General features: G+C 38.4%; 1 protein-coding gene across 3 annotated transcripts in view; it reads right to left on the bottom strand.

The window, feature by feature from the left end:
• trappc9 (trafficking protein particle complex subunit 9) overlaps positions 1-13198 on the bottom strand; it is a 170710-nt gene that overhangs the window by 79660 nt on the left and 77852 nt on the right. For all 3 annotated transcript variants that reach the window (XM_088405406.1, XM_088405408.1, XM_088405407.1), the window contains one exon: positions 6412-6554. In XM_088405406.1, coding sequence (XP_088261532.1) covers positions 6412-6554 — 143 coding nt within the window. The remainder of the gene's footprint in view (positions 1-6411; positions 6555-13198) is intronic.

The raw sequence follows: 13198 nt of genomic DNA, 5'->3' as shown, positions 1-13198 counted from the left end.
TGCAAATGACAAAACAGTACGAAAAAAAACCTTCTACTTGTAGCTCAAATTTAAAGTACAATTTTTAATGCTTACAGTCCTCAACTCAAAATAGCAAGAAAAACAATAGAGGGTACTTGAAATATGTGTGCGAGACCACAAAACAAAATGAAAGATAAACAAGCTTTTGTCACATTGCTCCGAGAAATTCAGTATTTATGCTTCACTTGCATTTTTATTTAACTTGTGTTGTTTTGATTTTGGCTAAACGTGTACAGTAAATATTTCTACAGGCTACTTATGCACAGTACCATAAAACGTCATGGCTTTGCTAAACATTGTTCCCTAAAAATTCTGTGATGAATAAAATTCTCATTACAACGCTGTTGTATTAAATTATTCTTGCTTAATTTTGTGTGTGTGTGTGTGTGTTTTTTTTTTCAGTTAGTAATGATTAAACTTGTGTTTTGATTAAAAACAATAGAACAGGTGACCAATGTGTCACCCCTGGTCAACCGGCCGACTGCCAAGCTAGCTTTTTTTGGTCACCCACATGACATCACACACAAAAATAAATAAATAAAATCTCAGTAGGAAAAAGCAAAAAAAAGAACATCAATCATGAAAAAAAAAAAACTTCAATTTAAAAAAGAACAACTTCAATTTAAAACAAAAATAAAATGGCATTCGCTGCTTGATTGTTTTTTTTTTTTGGTCGTTTGTTCATAACAGTTGGCTTTTATTATGATACAGTGATAATAGTGGCTTGACATTGCCCCCCAGTAGATATTGGGATAAAAATGTTCGGGCACCCCTGCTATAGAACATTGTTTGTAATAGGTAAATAAAAATGCCTGAATCAATGTCCATGGCAAGGTGAAATGAACTTGAAATAATCAGTGCAGCTACTATAAAAGAAAAAAATACAGTACATCCATCAGCTGTTGGCGACAACAACAACAAATGTTACTGCTGAGAACGACATCAACTGCCATCAAATCCCGAGAGTGTGTGTTTTTCCTCCCCATATCGGATAAAGGCATTTTATTCCCAGGGCACAGAACATAGCAAGTGACTTTTTTTTTTTTTTTTTTTTTAATAAACATGCCCACCTTCAAGTATGGATCACTGCGTATTTCACACACACTGTTTCACTGCCACTCCGGTGAACAGATCTGACACCTTTTATATGGCCAAAGCACCCGAAGAGCAAGTCGGAGGAAAATAACAAAATGGTGTCACTCCCAGCATGGGGAAAGGTCAAAAAGAGGGCCTGCAGCGGCGTTGGAGAAAAATGCTGTTTTAATGATACTGAAGCTGCTAAATGGAATTTATGTTTGTTTTTTTTTTTTTTTTTGTGGATTATAAAATAGTCCCTGTGAACAAAAAGATGCCGACTAAATGTTGACGTGAGAAAAGTAGGTGAGACAAAGAGAGAAATGTAGGAGGAAAGAGATGGCGTAGGCATAAAATAAGATGTGTGAAAGTGCAGAGTATGCAAAGGGATCACAACCAATTCTGAGTAGTTTGGGGTGACAAAATCGATGAGAATGATCATGGAGAAACATTGTACAGTAAGATAAGCATATTAGTCAAAATACTAAAAACCTACAAAGTAAAGGCAACAGCCCAATACTGCCTTCAGGAGCCATTTTAGATATTCTGTCCTTTTACAATGAAGAAACTAGGGTGGTTATATCAGAGATGAAAGTCAAAAGTAAAGTTCAAAAGTAACTGAGGACTGGGCGGACAAAAAAGGGAAAAAGTAACGTGATGGAGTAGACAGTAAGATGAAAGTGGTGACAGACTGAAAGGAAAGGTGAGGGTGGGGGGGGCTAAAATCCTAGCAAAAAAAAAAAAAAAAAAGGCCGGAATACATGAGGAAAAAGATAAAAGATAAAAGAAAGTGCAATGCTGGCGCAAAGTCACAGATGGGATACGCAAAATGTTAGTGACTTTTGTCCTTGAGGTTCAATAGCAGAAGGGTGACTAGTCTCCAATGTCACTGCAATATTTACATGTTCATCATTATGTCGAATATTATCACACCGTGAAATATTATTCCTCTCCGTCTACAACACTCAACTTTGTAATACCACATGGCCATTCATATTTCTAAGAAGATTGTACCATCTGCATGACTTTTTGAACTTTTCAATATGCAATACCATACTCAACCTTGTTTATGAGTTTACTACTAATTTTGAATACATTTATAACTCACTAGTAAAAAATAAAGTTAGGTTTTATTATACAATGTTGTATCTATAACTAGCTCTTGATTCATTTTTTTCTACTATATTTCTACAGGTGTTACACATATCAAAGTGTGTGTCATTGTGACTCATTGCAAAATATCAGGTACTGACGAAGCATATCGATACCAGCCGCCAATACTTAAGGCAAAAAATTGTGACAATGAATATGTTTCTCTTGACAGTAGCTGGTATGAAACTGTGATACAGTATATGTATGAATTATCATCTGTCACCATCTGCCATTGTGTGAAATTTTAGGGATCATAAATATGAGTGGTATCGATACTTAGTATCAGTAACTACGCAAGGTTGAATATTTGTACTGGAATTGGAATTGGTCTGGGGAAAGAAAAGAAAAGAAAAAAACACGCTTCCCTTCACTGAGTTGCACAAATAAGGTAATATGTTCAAAGTTACTGTAACATATTCGTAACTGGCCAAATTGTATTTTTCCCGAACTTTTAGGGGAAAAAAATCCTTCTAAATAGGGATTTGTTAGTTTTGTGCAAGGTGCACATTAACAACCAAAATGTAAGTAAATGCAATTGAAAAAAGAAATATCTTTGGGATCATCCTTGTTCAAACATACATCTGTTGCTGAATTCTGCATATGTTTTTAACCTTGAAAGACTGAATTGAAAAAGTGGAATTGAATTAGAGAAAAAAGCAACAAGGTAACAATTAATGTTCCTCAAAATTCTTCCACCTTACAAAACCATTTCCTTTATTTGTCATTTTACCAATGTGGCACAGCAATATTGGATTATGCAAATGAACCTTCCATCTGCAGGAAGCCTTACATGTATTAAAACTCTTCATTTTGACACATTTCAAATATTTTGAGCTTGAAGGCATCAGATTAGGCAGATAACACTGAACGAGATAGCTCGACGTTAAGAGGGTGACAGTACAGCCGTATGAGCGGCATATCTATCAGCGCTGACCCCAAGATGGATGGCGTACGCTGTGGGTATTATTACAGCTAATGGTTCCTCTCAAGCGACCATTATGCCGCCACCATCGCCCGCCCCGCACCCCGCCCCGGTTTCTCAGGCAATGGAATGGAGGAGCTGAGAAGTCAAGGCAGACGCATAGGAATGCGTAAGCATTTGAGAAGAGTGACACGGAATCTAATATGGTGTATGAGACAGATTGAGTGAACAAGAGATAAGAGCCAATTTAATTTCAATTCAGGTCTGTCGCTTTCTGACCCATCTGCAAAATGACCACTTCAAAAATCCACTACTAGTGGCCAATCCCTGCCATATAGAAGGAAAAAGTACCACAAACCACTTTTAAAGGAGGAAGTCAAGTTATAAAATTTCATATGTTCTATGCAGCACCACTCTTATGACCAAGGCTGATAACTATTGCATTTATTCTTTCCCTTATCCGGTTAAAACTGTTTTTGATTCAAATCGCTGTTGATGGCAGTGAATGAGTAAACATATTCAGCCAGCCAGGGCAATAAGAATGGATCTTTGACATCTAGTGTCCTTTCTGCTGTTGTAGTTCAAGCTGCAGCTACTAAAGATCCTTCGGAAAATTTAAATCAAAAACTTGGATAAAGAATATGTTTTATACATCCATATATATATATATATATATATATTATATATATATATATACATGTATGTCTATACCCACACACATACAGTATACGCACACACATACAGTGGAACCCCATGTAACAAGATTAATCCGTTCCTCGGTCGGGGTCGTAAGGTAAATTCATCGTATGATGGGCAATCCAAATCTATTTTAAATAGATAATGCGTTTAGAACCCCAGGTAAAAACATAAAAATTGGACATATATATTAAAAATTGGTACCAAAATAGTATAGTAAGTGTTATGTATTTATAATATACATGCATACGATCAGAAAATATCATAAATAAAAAATATAGAAAGGATTTATTTACCTTGCCGCTTGTGATGCCCATATTCTATAATAAGGGTTATCTCCAGCATTGATTCCATATAAATCATCGTCTTACTTCTCTCTTTAACATCACTAGCAATCTTGGGACCCATTTCTAACTCTTTAAACTTTGAATTAAGCAGTAAAATGCACTATACATACGATTTTGTAACCACTCACAGTTGAACAAAGCTTTACCGTTCCGCCATTATGAAACAAGTGAGGCCGACAAATAGCAGACCAGCATCTCCGTGAGGAGACGCCAACAAATAGCAGACCAGCATTGTAGTCACGCGTTGAATGGAAGCAGTTAGACGGCAGTAGTAAATATGTCCAACTACCTAAAAACGCCAGCAGATGGAGGAAAAACAAAACAAACACAGCCAAGCCCCTAGGGTCATGACAGTTTTTTTGGTCTCATAACCGGGAAAATGTCATAAAGACTCAAGTTTCACACATGTGTGTGTTTTTTCGCTTGATGTAAAGTAATTATCATTTAGTGCCATGGACCAGAATTCTCGTCTTTTAAAATAGTAATAACAATAATACATTTATAAAAGTCTGGTCAAATACTTTTTTGATAGAGAGGAGCTGTCACCCTCGACTAATGTCTACCTAATAAACCCCATTGGGCACTGTAGCGATAACTGTGACCATTGTATGGCAGTGTTTTCACACAACTATTGTCTACTTGCAATTCATAGTAAGGAATGGAAGTCAATCTTTCATAGAAAAGTCTGCAAAGCTAACTTTTATAGACATAGCTCATATTCTGTTGGCCTTGAAAAGTGAATGAAAAGGCTAAAAATACTGGTCCTCTAGAGGTTTCCTTTTTCAATAACGCTTGGCACGAAAGCCCAAATACTGCCTTTCCACTTAAACATGAAAAGCCAACTTTTATAAACTTTTAACATTTTTGTCCTTAAATTTAAATTGTGCCGATCGCGCTCCATAAATTTAAGTCCATGAAACTAATTTGCCGACCGAAAGAGCATATGAGTCAATATGGTTAATTAAAAGGTGATCAGTAGGAACGACAACTGTTTCAGGCTGTGAGCATCAAAGTGCGCAGTCATTTACAGCTACCATGGCAGCCTATAAGTAGCACTCAAGCGCTGTTGGTTAACGGCTAATTCAGGCTTGGTGCAGCTATGATGAAGTCCTAGTCAATGATTAACGCAGGCAACTGGTGACAGATGTCAATGTCGGCATATTTAAAGTAGTTTGTTAGCACCCTGAATTAGCAACTTAACGTCATACAGCATCAGTGTATTTGTATTATGAGTCGGGACAACAATTGCAGTCAAAATATTAATCAAGGTGTTAAACAAAAACAACGCAACATGCTGCCAGGAATGTTTTCAAAATAAAACCACACAAAGGCATTTTGACCAAATATTATTTGGTAAAGTTATTTTGAAGTTGGCATTCACTGTATCTCCAGCCTGTTTTACTGTCATGCAGAGCACTAACGATTATTGCTATGATGAGCTTGACGTTTTTAGTCCGACGCCTAGAAGTTATTTATGGCTAGAAAATGCCTTGAGCATTATTTTGAACTGAGGTCCTCAAAGTACTCAAGGACTCGTTCAGCCTTAGTTGTAGTAATAAAACTGACTTGTGAGGGGCAGCGCAATACTATAGATTATCTTGAATGTCATAAAATAAAAGAAAGACTAGAAGTCACCAGTCCGTTAGCTTTTAGGCAATAAGAATGTCATTGCAAACTTTATTTGTGGTGAGAGATGGTTGAGGGTTTTTTTTTTCCATTGGGAAAAATGTAAGATTTATTGAATGCTTGATAATGCAAAGCTGTGAACTGGAAGGTCATTTCAGGTCATAAAACATCAATATATCATAAAACATCATATAATTAAGCTGACTGAGAAAATACCAATATGTGCAAATTGTTACTTTTGAATGATAAAATATTGTTTTGTTTGGAAAGCTTGTGTTGACAAAATAATTCCACCAATAAGTCTTCTTATTGTCAATGACTTGTTTTAAAACTACACTTCAGGAAAATGCATAGAAAAAAAACAATAAAAACAAACAAAAAACACTGCAAACCACAATCAGTCAGCCTATTTTTATAGAGGCATCCAAGACTTTTGCAGACTTGACCACAAGGGTGAGAAAATGCTCAAATTTGGCCTGATTGTCACTGTGTGCACTTTATTGAATAACTTTGCAGGGTTTTCTTTGTAAGTGAGCAACTATTGACACAGCAATTCTTGAAGCAGTATGTTACCTGGTAGCAGGGAGGGTGCTAACTCTGGTGAAGAACAAAGACGGTTCGACATCAACATGGACTCCGACAGACAGCTCTCTGTAGTAGCCCTCCACTTTGCCAGCTCCTCCGGAGTACTTGAAGTTGAGGACCGCCACTAAAGTCTGCAAAATAACAAAATGAACCTAAGAAAATTGCCAAAATAACATTGACAGTTTCGAAGAATATCGGCACGGAGGGACTAAATGCAATTGAGGTCGGATCAGAGGCAGTCTGCTGTCTTGCCCAACTCAATCAGGCCAACTGGCGCTTCTTTTAAAACCTAAGCATCAAAAGTCATTACAGTGAAAATATTAAATGCAGCGCACCAGAGCTATTGTGCTGTCTAATGAAATGGAAGTGCCCTATTACGGGGAGAATGCCTCGAGCGGGGAGGCCGGCGGTATGATTGGTGTCTCAAAGCAAGGATTTGGAATCAACATGTGGCTTCCGAAACAGTGAGGAGAGAGAATTGGCTTTGCTCCACAGTGAACACACAAAAGTCCTCCGTGGAGAGGAAGGAATGGCGCAGACACCGCAGCCAAGTGGGCAAATGATAGGGAAATTAAAAGTGGCAGTTTATGGCGAGGGAGCGCGAGCTGACTCAGGTAATGGGCTGAAGCGTGGCAAAAGGAGCGTCCAAGGTTCCTCCCACAGAGCAATACATCATCCCCGCACAGATTGCTGATTGAGCCACTAGCCGCGTTCGTTGCAAAGAAATTTTCCCTTGCTTGTTTACGAACTACAGGGCGGGATCTTTTTGAAGCCCGCTGGCTCCATGTCTCGCCAATTAAAACGGGAAGGACAAAAGCACTGCACTCTTGAGTAAAAGAGAGATGAAAGCATTTAAGTGGGCTATTGATGTAGACACGGAATGGGCAACTTTGATGAACACAGGGGCAAGAAATGGTTTAATCCATACTTCACACCCAACTGGTGCCAATCAGCAGTGGAAATTTGCATTCATGGAAGTGTCTCTATACGACCAACCATAATTTGAGCATAAAGTTGGCGGGGGAGAGCTAAGATTAGCAGCTAGCTGTTAAATGGCTAACCATTAGCATGTTTACTTGGTAAATGCTATTACGAGGTTTCCAATTGGTGGCCGCATCCTTGTCTGGTGAGTTAATGTTAGTGGATCTCTCTTGAAAGGCTAACTGTTTGCATGTCTACACATTAAATGCAATAACAGGGCTACATATAGAGATACATCGAGACTGGAAAAGTTACAGAAAGACCCAGAAGTGGGTGGTCCTTGGAAATGGATCAAACATGTGACATTTGTGGGTTATTTTCATGAAAGCATTTAACATACGGGAGCAGGGTTAAAAGGAATGAAATCTATGATGAGTCTTTTAGTTTTAACCCAATACGTTAAGAAGCTTTTTGTGTTTGCCCGAGTGACTGTCGGGACCAATTTCATAACTTACTTTTGTCAATGTTTTCAAGTGCAATCCATTTGGGTTGAAATATTTGAGGCATATTTACAGAGCGCCCACCCCCGCAATGAATCTCTCTTTTGCCAGCACTTCACTTGACTTGACTGTTGTTTCAGGGCCAAAAATTCTATTTACGCCCACAAAAAGCTAGCAAAGCTGAACTCAAGTGATGACTTCTGTTTACACTGCCAACAGTCAGATACAAATAGTCTAAATCTATCTGTTGCTGAAATCTTTAATAACGATACAGTTTTCAGACACACATTTGAACAGTATTCTCAGAGTGGCGGAGAAAACTGGCTGCGCCGATAACGGGCTGCAAATATTTCACAGGGTGAAACAGAAAGTGTTTGTCAATTTGACACCAGTGCCTCTGCCAATGTTTTTCCCAATACTTTTTCAACATTTTATCGAAAATCCAAGCACAGGGAATATAAGTAGAGTATAATTTGCACTCAGCAGGCAACGGAAGCTGTGTGGCACTAATGGCCTCAGCGTGAGTCTCCAGAGGAGAAACGATTGTCTCACAGACGCTGGCAAACACCGATTCCATTTTCCTCTTTTGCCGACTGCAACAGACTTACAGTTCCTCATCTGTTCAAACCTCCGCCCCACTCCCTCGCTGTCAGCTCTTCGGGAACCCTTTTTCAATCACACCAGACTGAGAATGCCCCTACGGTAATAAGCTGACGGTGGCAGAAGTGAAACCAACCAATCAAACATCCCGACCACGTACGCAGGTCAAAGAGATTACGATAACGGTTTGTTTGGCGCAACGCCCTCAATTAAAAGTTTTACTAGGTATCTCGTTCCCGAATCACTATCAGTTTGATCCTTTGCGCGGAGGCTTTAAATACAAAAACAGTTTACGGTAATCCCTTACTATATACTAGTCCCGTATAAACTACGGCCTGGGGGCAATTTCTGGCCCATCATCTATTTTTAAGCAACCTGTGGCATAGGCTAAAAGTTATACCTCCTACTAATACATATGTTTTATATAATATAAATATTTTTGAAATAGGCAAAGATGGTGAAAAAATATACTCGTAACAACATTTCTCTTCTTAACACTGTATATAAAATATTATTTTTTACCAGCAAAAATGCCATCCTCCATTTTCTGCTTTTTGTCAAGGTCTAAATCGTGGTGGTATCACATGAATAATTTCCAAGTAACATCTTTAAAACTGCTCCTGTTTTGGTTCTGAATGTTGAGATGGGTATCAGTTGCAGCTGAGTGCAGGGGCTGATATTATTTGGGGGGGGTTATAGAGTTTTGACCACTCTTAATCTTGTAAAATTCTAACTCATTTCCCTCATAGAAAGCTGTTCAGTTGACAGTTATAGTATTAACAGCCGCCAAAAATGATTAAAACTACGAATATCTTTAACTGTAATCATGCCACAAAATATATCCTGTGAGACCATCACTTCAAAATTACACTCTCCAGTTTTCCCTATAAATAAATGCTAATTGGATTTTGGAAAAACATGCACAAGCTCTTATGATAAAGAAAGTTTAAGGGGTTTAATAGCAAACCTGTTGGAGTTTGGTGTAAAACTAAACACACAACAAAAAGAATTAAAATGTACTATACTTTGAAAGACAAGAAATTTCATTTTAAAAAGATCACTAGCACTAAATTTCAATGTAAAGTCCAATAGACATGTTAATAGAAAGTTAGCATTGAGGTGCTTTTTCTTCAACTATCAAACATTCACACACAAAATCTGTAGAAAAACAAATGCACTAGTCACATAATATATTAAAAGCCACAAATTATTTCAAACTAGTGAAAAAACAGTTATATCAGTAAAGTTCATTCAGAACGTTCTTTTTTACTACTATCATCTCATTGTGTGTACTACATGCATGCGTGGGATCACATTTCCTCCTTATTACTGTCATTTTAGTGGACTCATATCTATCTTTGTGAATCCTTCACTTTGAGTTTCCACTTGAGAGATTTAAAGTTGAGTTTTCAAGGATTCAAGAATTTAAGAATTTCTAATTGTCATTCCACACAACACAAACACCAGCACATTCTGTAATAGAGGCAGCAAAAGTTTCATTGGCAATAAAAGTAAAGCAATAAGTTAGTACAAAACTCAACACTTCAGCAACATGTTATCTGGCGCCAGCAGAGCTCGACTCCATTCCGCCATATAATGCAGGTAAAAAGCCATACCAAAGTATAGCCGTAATCGCTGTATGTGGAAGTTTGAGCGAGAGCGTACTTGCCAAATCGCCCATCAAAAAAAAGGCCTGGCTTGATCTTTGCTTGCGAGCGCTGCCGTACATCACTGGCATCCATAAATACCGGTGACTTCTCAGGGACTGTGCTGATTTAAGAGGGCCTGACACCAAAAATGACGAGTGTGCCATGGGTTTAAGGAGTCCACACTTCCAATTACTCTTGCCTGAGGAGGTAAAGAACCATCTCGTGCGAATCAGTGGAAAACAACATCTGTGATGGCGTTCGGTGTGTTTGGATAGAGCTAGGAATGCCAAAAACGCGCCCCTTATCGCTGTTGTACTACGATTGTAGATTCCCTCGTTAACACACAGGCTAATCACGATAACTACTCGCCAGCAGGCTTATTTAACACACGTTGATAAGGCTTGCAACACCCTTATCTTAATGCAAACAGCCAAATTAGAATTGGTCCTAAGCCTCTTTTTGTTGGACACTTCCATTAGTCCTCTTTCTTGCAAACATTAGAAAGTCAGATTAGAAGGGTGCGGTGCGTTTTGATGAGGTGATGCGAAGGCATACTGTGTACCTAATTATCCTTAAAATAAGACTAGAACCCTGCTTGGGATGCATCTGCTCAGTAGCAGGACAGCAGGCCGCCAGCCAGGAGAGATATTTAGTCATGTGGCGATGGCCGGCCCTGCTGGAGAACTTGAGCGATGGCTTGAGGGCATTCGGATGCGGTCTAGCTATGTGGAGTACTGCTGGGACTGCGTCTCGTGTGTACGCCGGGTGTCAATCACTGAACCAATCAGCTCAACCCCCAGGGTGCTTAGCCAAGATACAATATTGTGAAGTTTAGAAAAAAAAACATCCTGGTGATAGCATTCGGTTACCCTGTGTGGGAGATGCAAGGTTTTCCTTGCCAAAGAAAGAAGCAAGTATGCTTAAGTGATCCATCTTGACTGCTGTAAGATCTGTTTTTCATCTCGGGGGCGGAGTAAGTTTAGCCAGCATACAAAGAGTTTGAGTAACTGTGACATAAATAAACCTTACGTTGGGTGATGATCTAATAAAAACATTAAGAAGCATTGTAATGTTGGTTTCTAAACTTTCCGTCTAGACTGAGTAAAAAGCCTTGGGGTATTATAATATGCACTCCAAAAATGCTGAGCCTCAATCTTTCACCTTGAAAATATAGCATGAAGATGAAACTTGTTTTTAAGTACCACTAGACCAGCCAGTAAGCACAGTCTTTCATGTGTGATTCAAGGCACACCTCGAAAGCGTTTTTATGTAATGTTGTGGTTGTATTGTAGGTAAGGTGTCACACCATTAGTTAGCATGCGGGAATACAGTGAAAAGTGCGCCGACCGTCCGGTGCTTTCTTCGTAGTAGGCCTGGACAATAAATGGCATGAGTTTGATTAAGTTGCAATTTTAAAAAATCATAAAATTAGCCAAATAGTGAAATTGAGATTTTGCAAAAGTGACACATGCAATTAAAACTTTTAAAGACACGTTTGTTTTCACTTGCTGTCAATTGAAGAACACATCATTTGCTGGAGGCCCAGGTAACAACCGATCATTGGAGGCCCAGGTAACATCCGATCCATCAGGTTACGAATGTCACTTGACCAACAGATGAGCCGTGATTGGTTGTTACCAATACCTTGAACACGGGTGATGTCATTTTCATTTGCCTGCCGGTAGTAATTGTATTTGTTAAGGTATTCAGTGTGCATAAAAAAACATTTAGTTAGTTTTAGTCAGTTAAAGAAGACAAAATATTACATTTTTACTGCTAAAAATGGAAAGATAAAATGATTATTCCTTTAAGCAAGTTATGAACAGTATATGAAAGTTAAGAATAAGTTCAAACTAATTTTACTGTGAGGACTTGGGAGTAAATATGTGCAAATGCCAGGTCATCATACAATGAACCAGACAGCAGGCTGGACGAACAGTTTGCTGTTTTCATACTATCAAATACAGTGGACCCCCGTGTTACAGCATCCCTGGCTTACATTTTTTTCATTTTGCGATGTGGAATACTGAGTTTTTTTGTCCCCTTTATGGTATTTTTCTAGTTTTGCGACAAAAACAATTGTCATGACCCTGGGGGCTTGGCTGTATTTGTGTTGTTTTGTCTCCATCTGCAGGTGTTTTTAGGTAATTGCACTTATTTTCTGTTGCCATCACATGACGGAGATGCTGGTCTGTTATAGGTCGGCCACACTTGTTTTAAAACAGCGGAATGGTAAAGCTTTGTTCTATTGCGAGTGGTTACAAAACCATATTTATATTGCATTTTACTGCTTAATTGAAACATGACAGGCTTAGCCATGGGTCCCAAGATTGCTAGTGATGTTAAAGAGAGAAGTGAGAAGATGATTCATATGGAAACGAAGCTAGAGATAATCAAGAAATATGAAGCTACCCTTACTACGGAATATGGGCATAACAAGTGCCATTCAAAGGTAAATAAATCCTTTCTATATTTTTTATTTATGATGTTTTCTGATTGTATACATGTATATTGTATATACACAGCACTTACTATCCTATTGGGTACCAAATTTTAATATGTATGTTTAATTTTTATGTTTTTACCTGGGGTTCTAAACGCATTAGCTATTTAACATAGGTTTGGATTGCACGCCATACGGTGAATTAGCCTTACGAGCCCAACCGCGGAACGGATTAATCTCATAACACGGGGGCCCACTGTATATGAATTGTTATTTTGCCATCAAAAATACATTTTCACTGTTTTTGTTCATGTTTTATAGAAGGGAATGATTGTTGAGATGTTTCAGATGCCACTAAAACCCATAATATTAGTAGTCACCGTTGGGCAGAAAACTCATCTTTTGAAGCTCATTTTCTCCTGTTTGTGTCCAAAATAGCTTGGTGTCACTCAAAAGACCTATTTTCAAAAAGTGATTACTAAAGACTAAGCCGTAATCATGCTTGTTCCAATTCAAGATTGGAATCCAATTTTTAATATGGCGCCAATTTTCATAGACATAGCACACAGTATTCTGTCGGCCTTGAAAAATAAGTGAAAATGCTTGAAATCGGCAGGCACTCTAGGGGTTGCCTTTTCAGAAAATGCTTGGCGTTTAAAGAG

Source organism: Hippichthys cyanospilos, chromosome 21 (genome assembly GCF_059441005.1).
Source record: "Hippichthys cyanospilos isolate Australia breed blue-spotted pipefish chromosome 21, RoL_Hcya_1.0, whole genome shotgun sequence".
NCBI lineage: Eukaryota > Metazoa > Chordata > Actinopteri > Syngnathiformes > Syngnathidae > Hippichthys > Hippichthys cyanospilos.
Note: the sequence above shows the minus strand (reverse complement) of the source record. Positions and strands in the feature narration are given on the sequence as shown.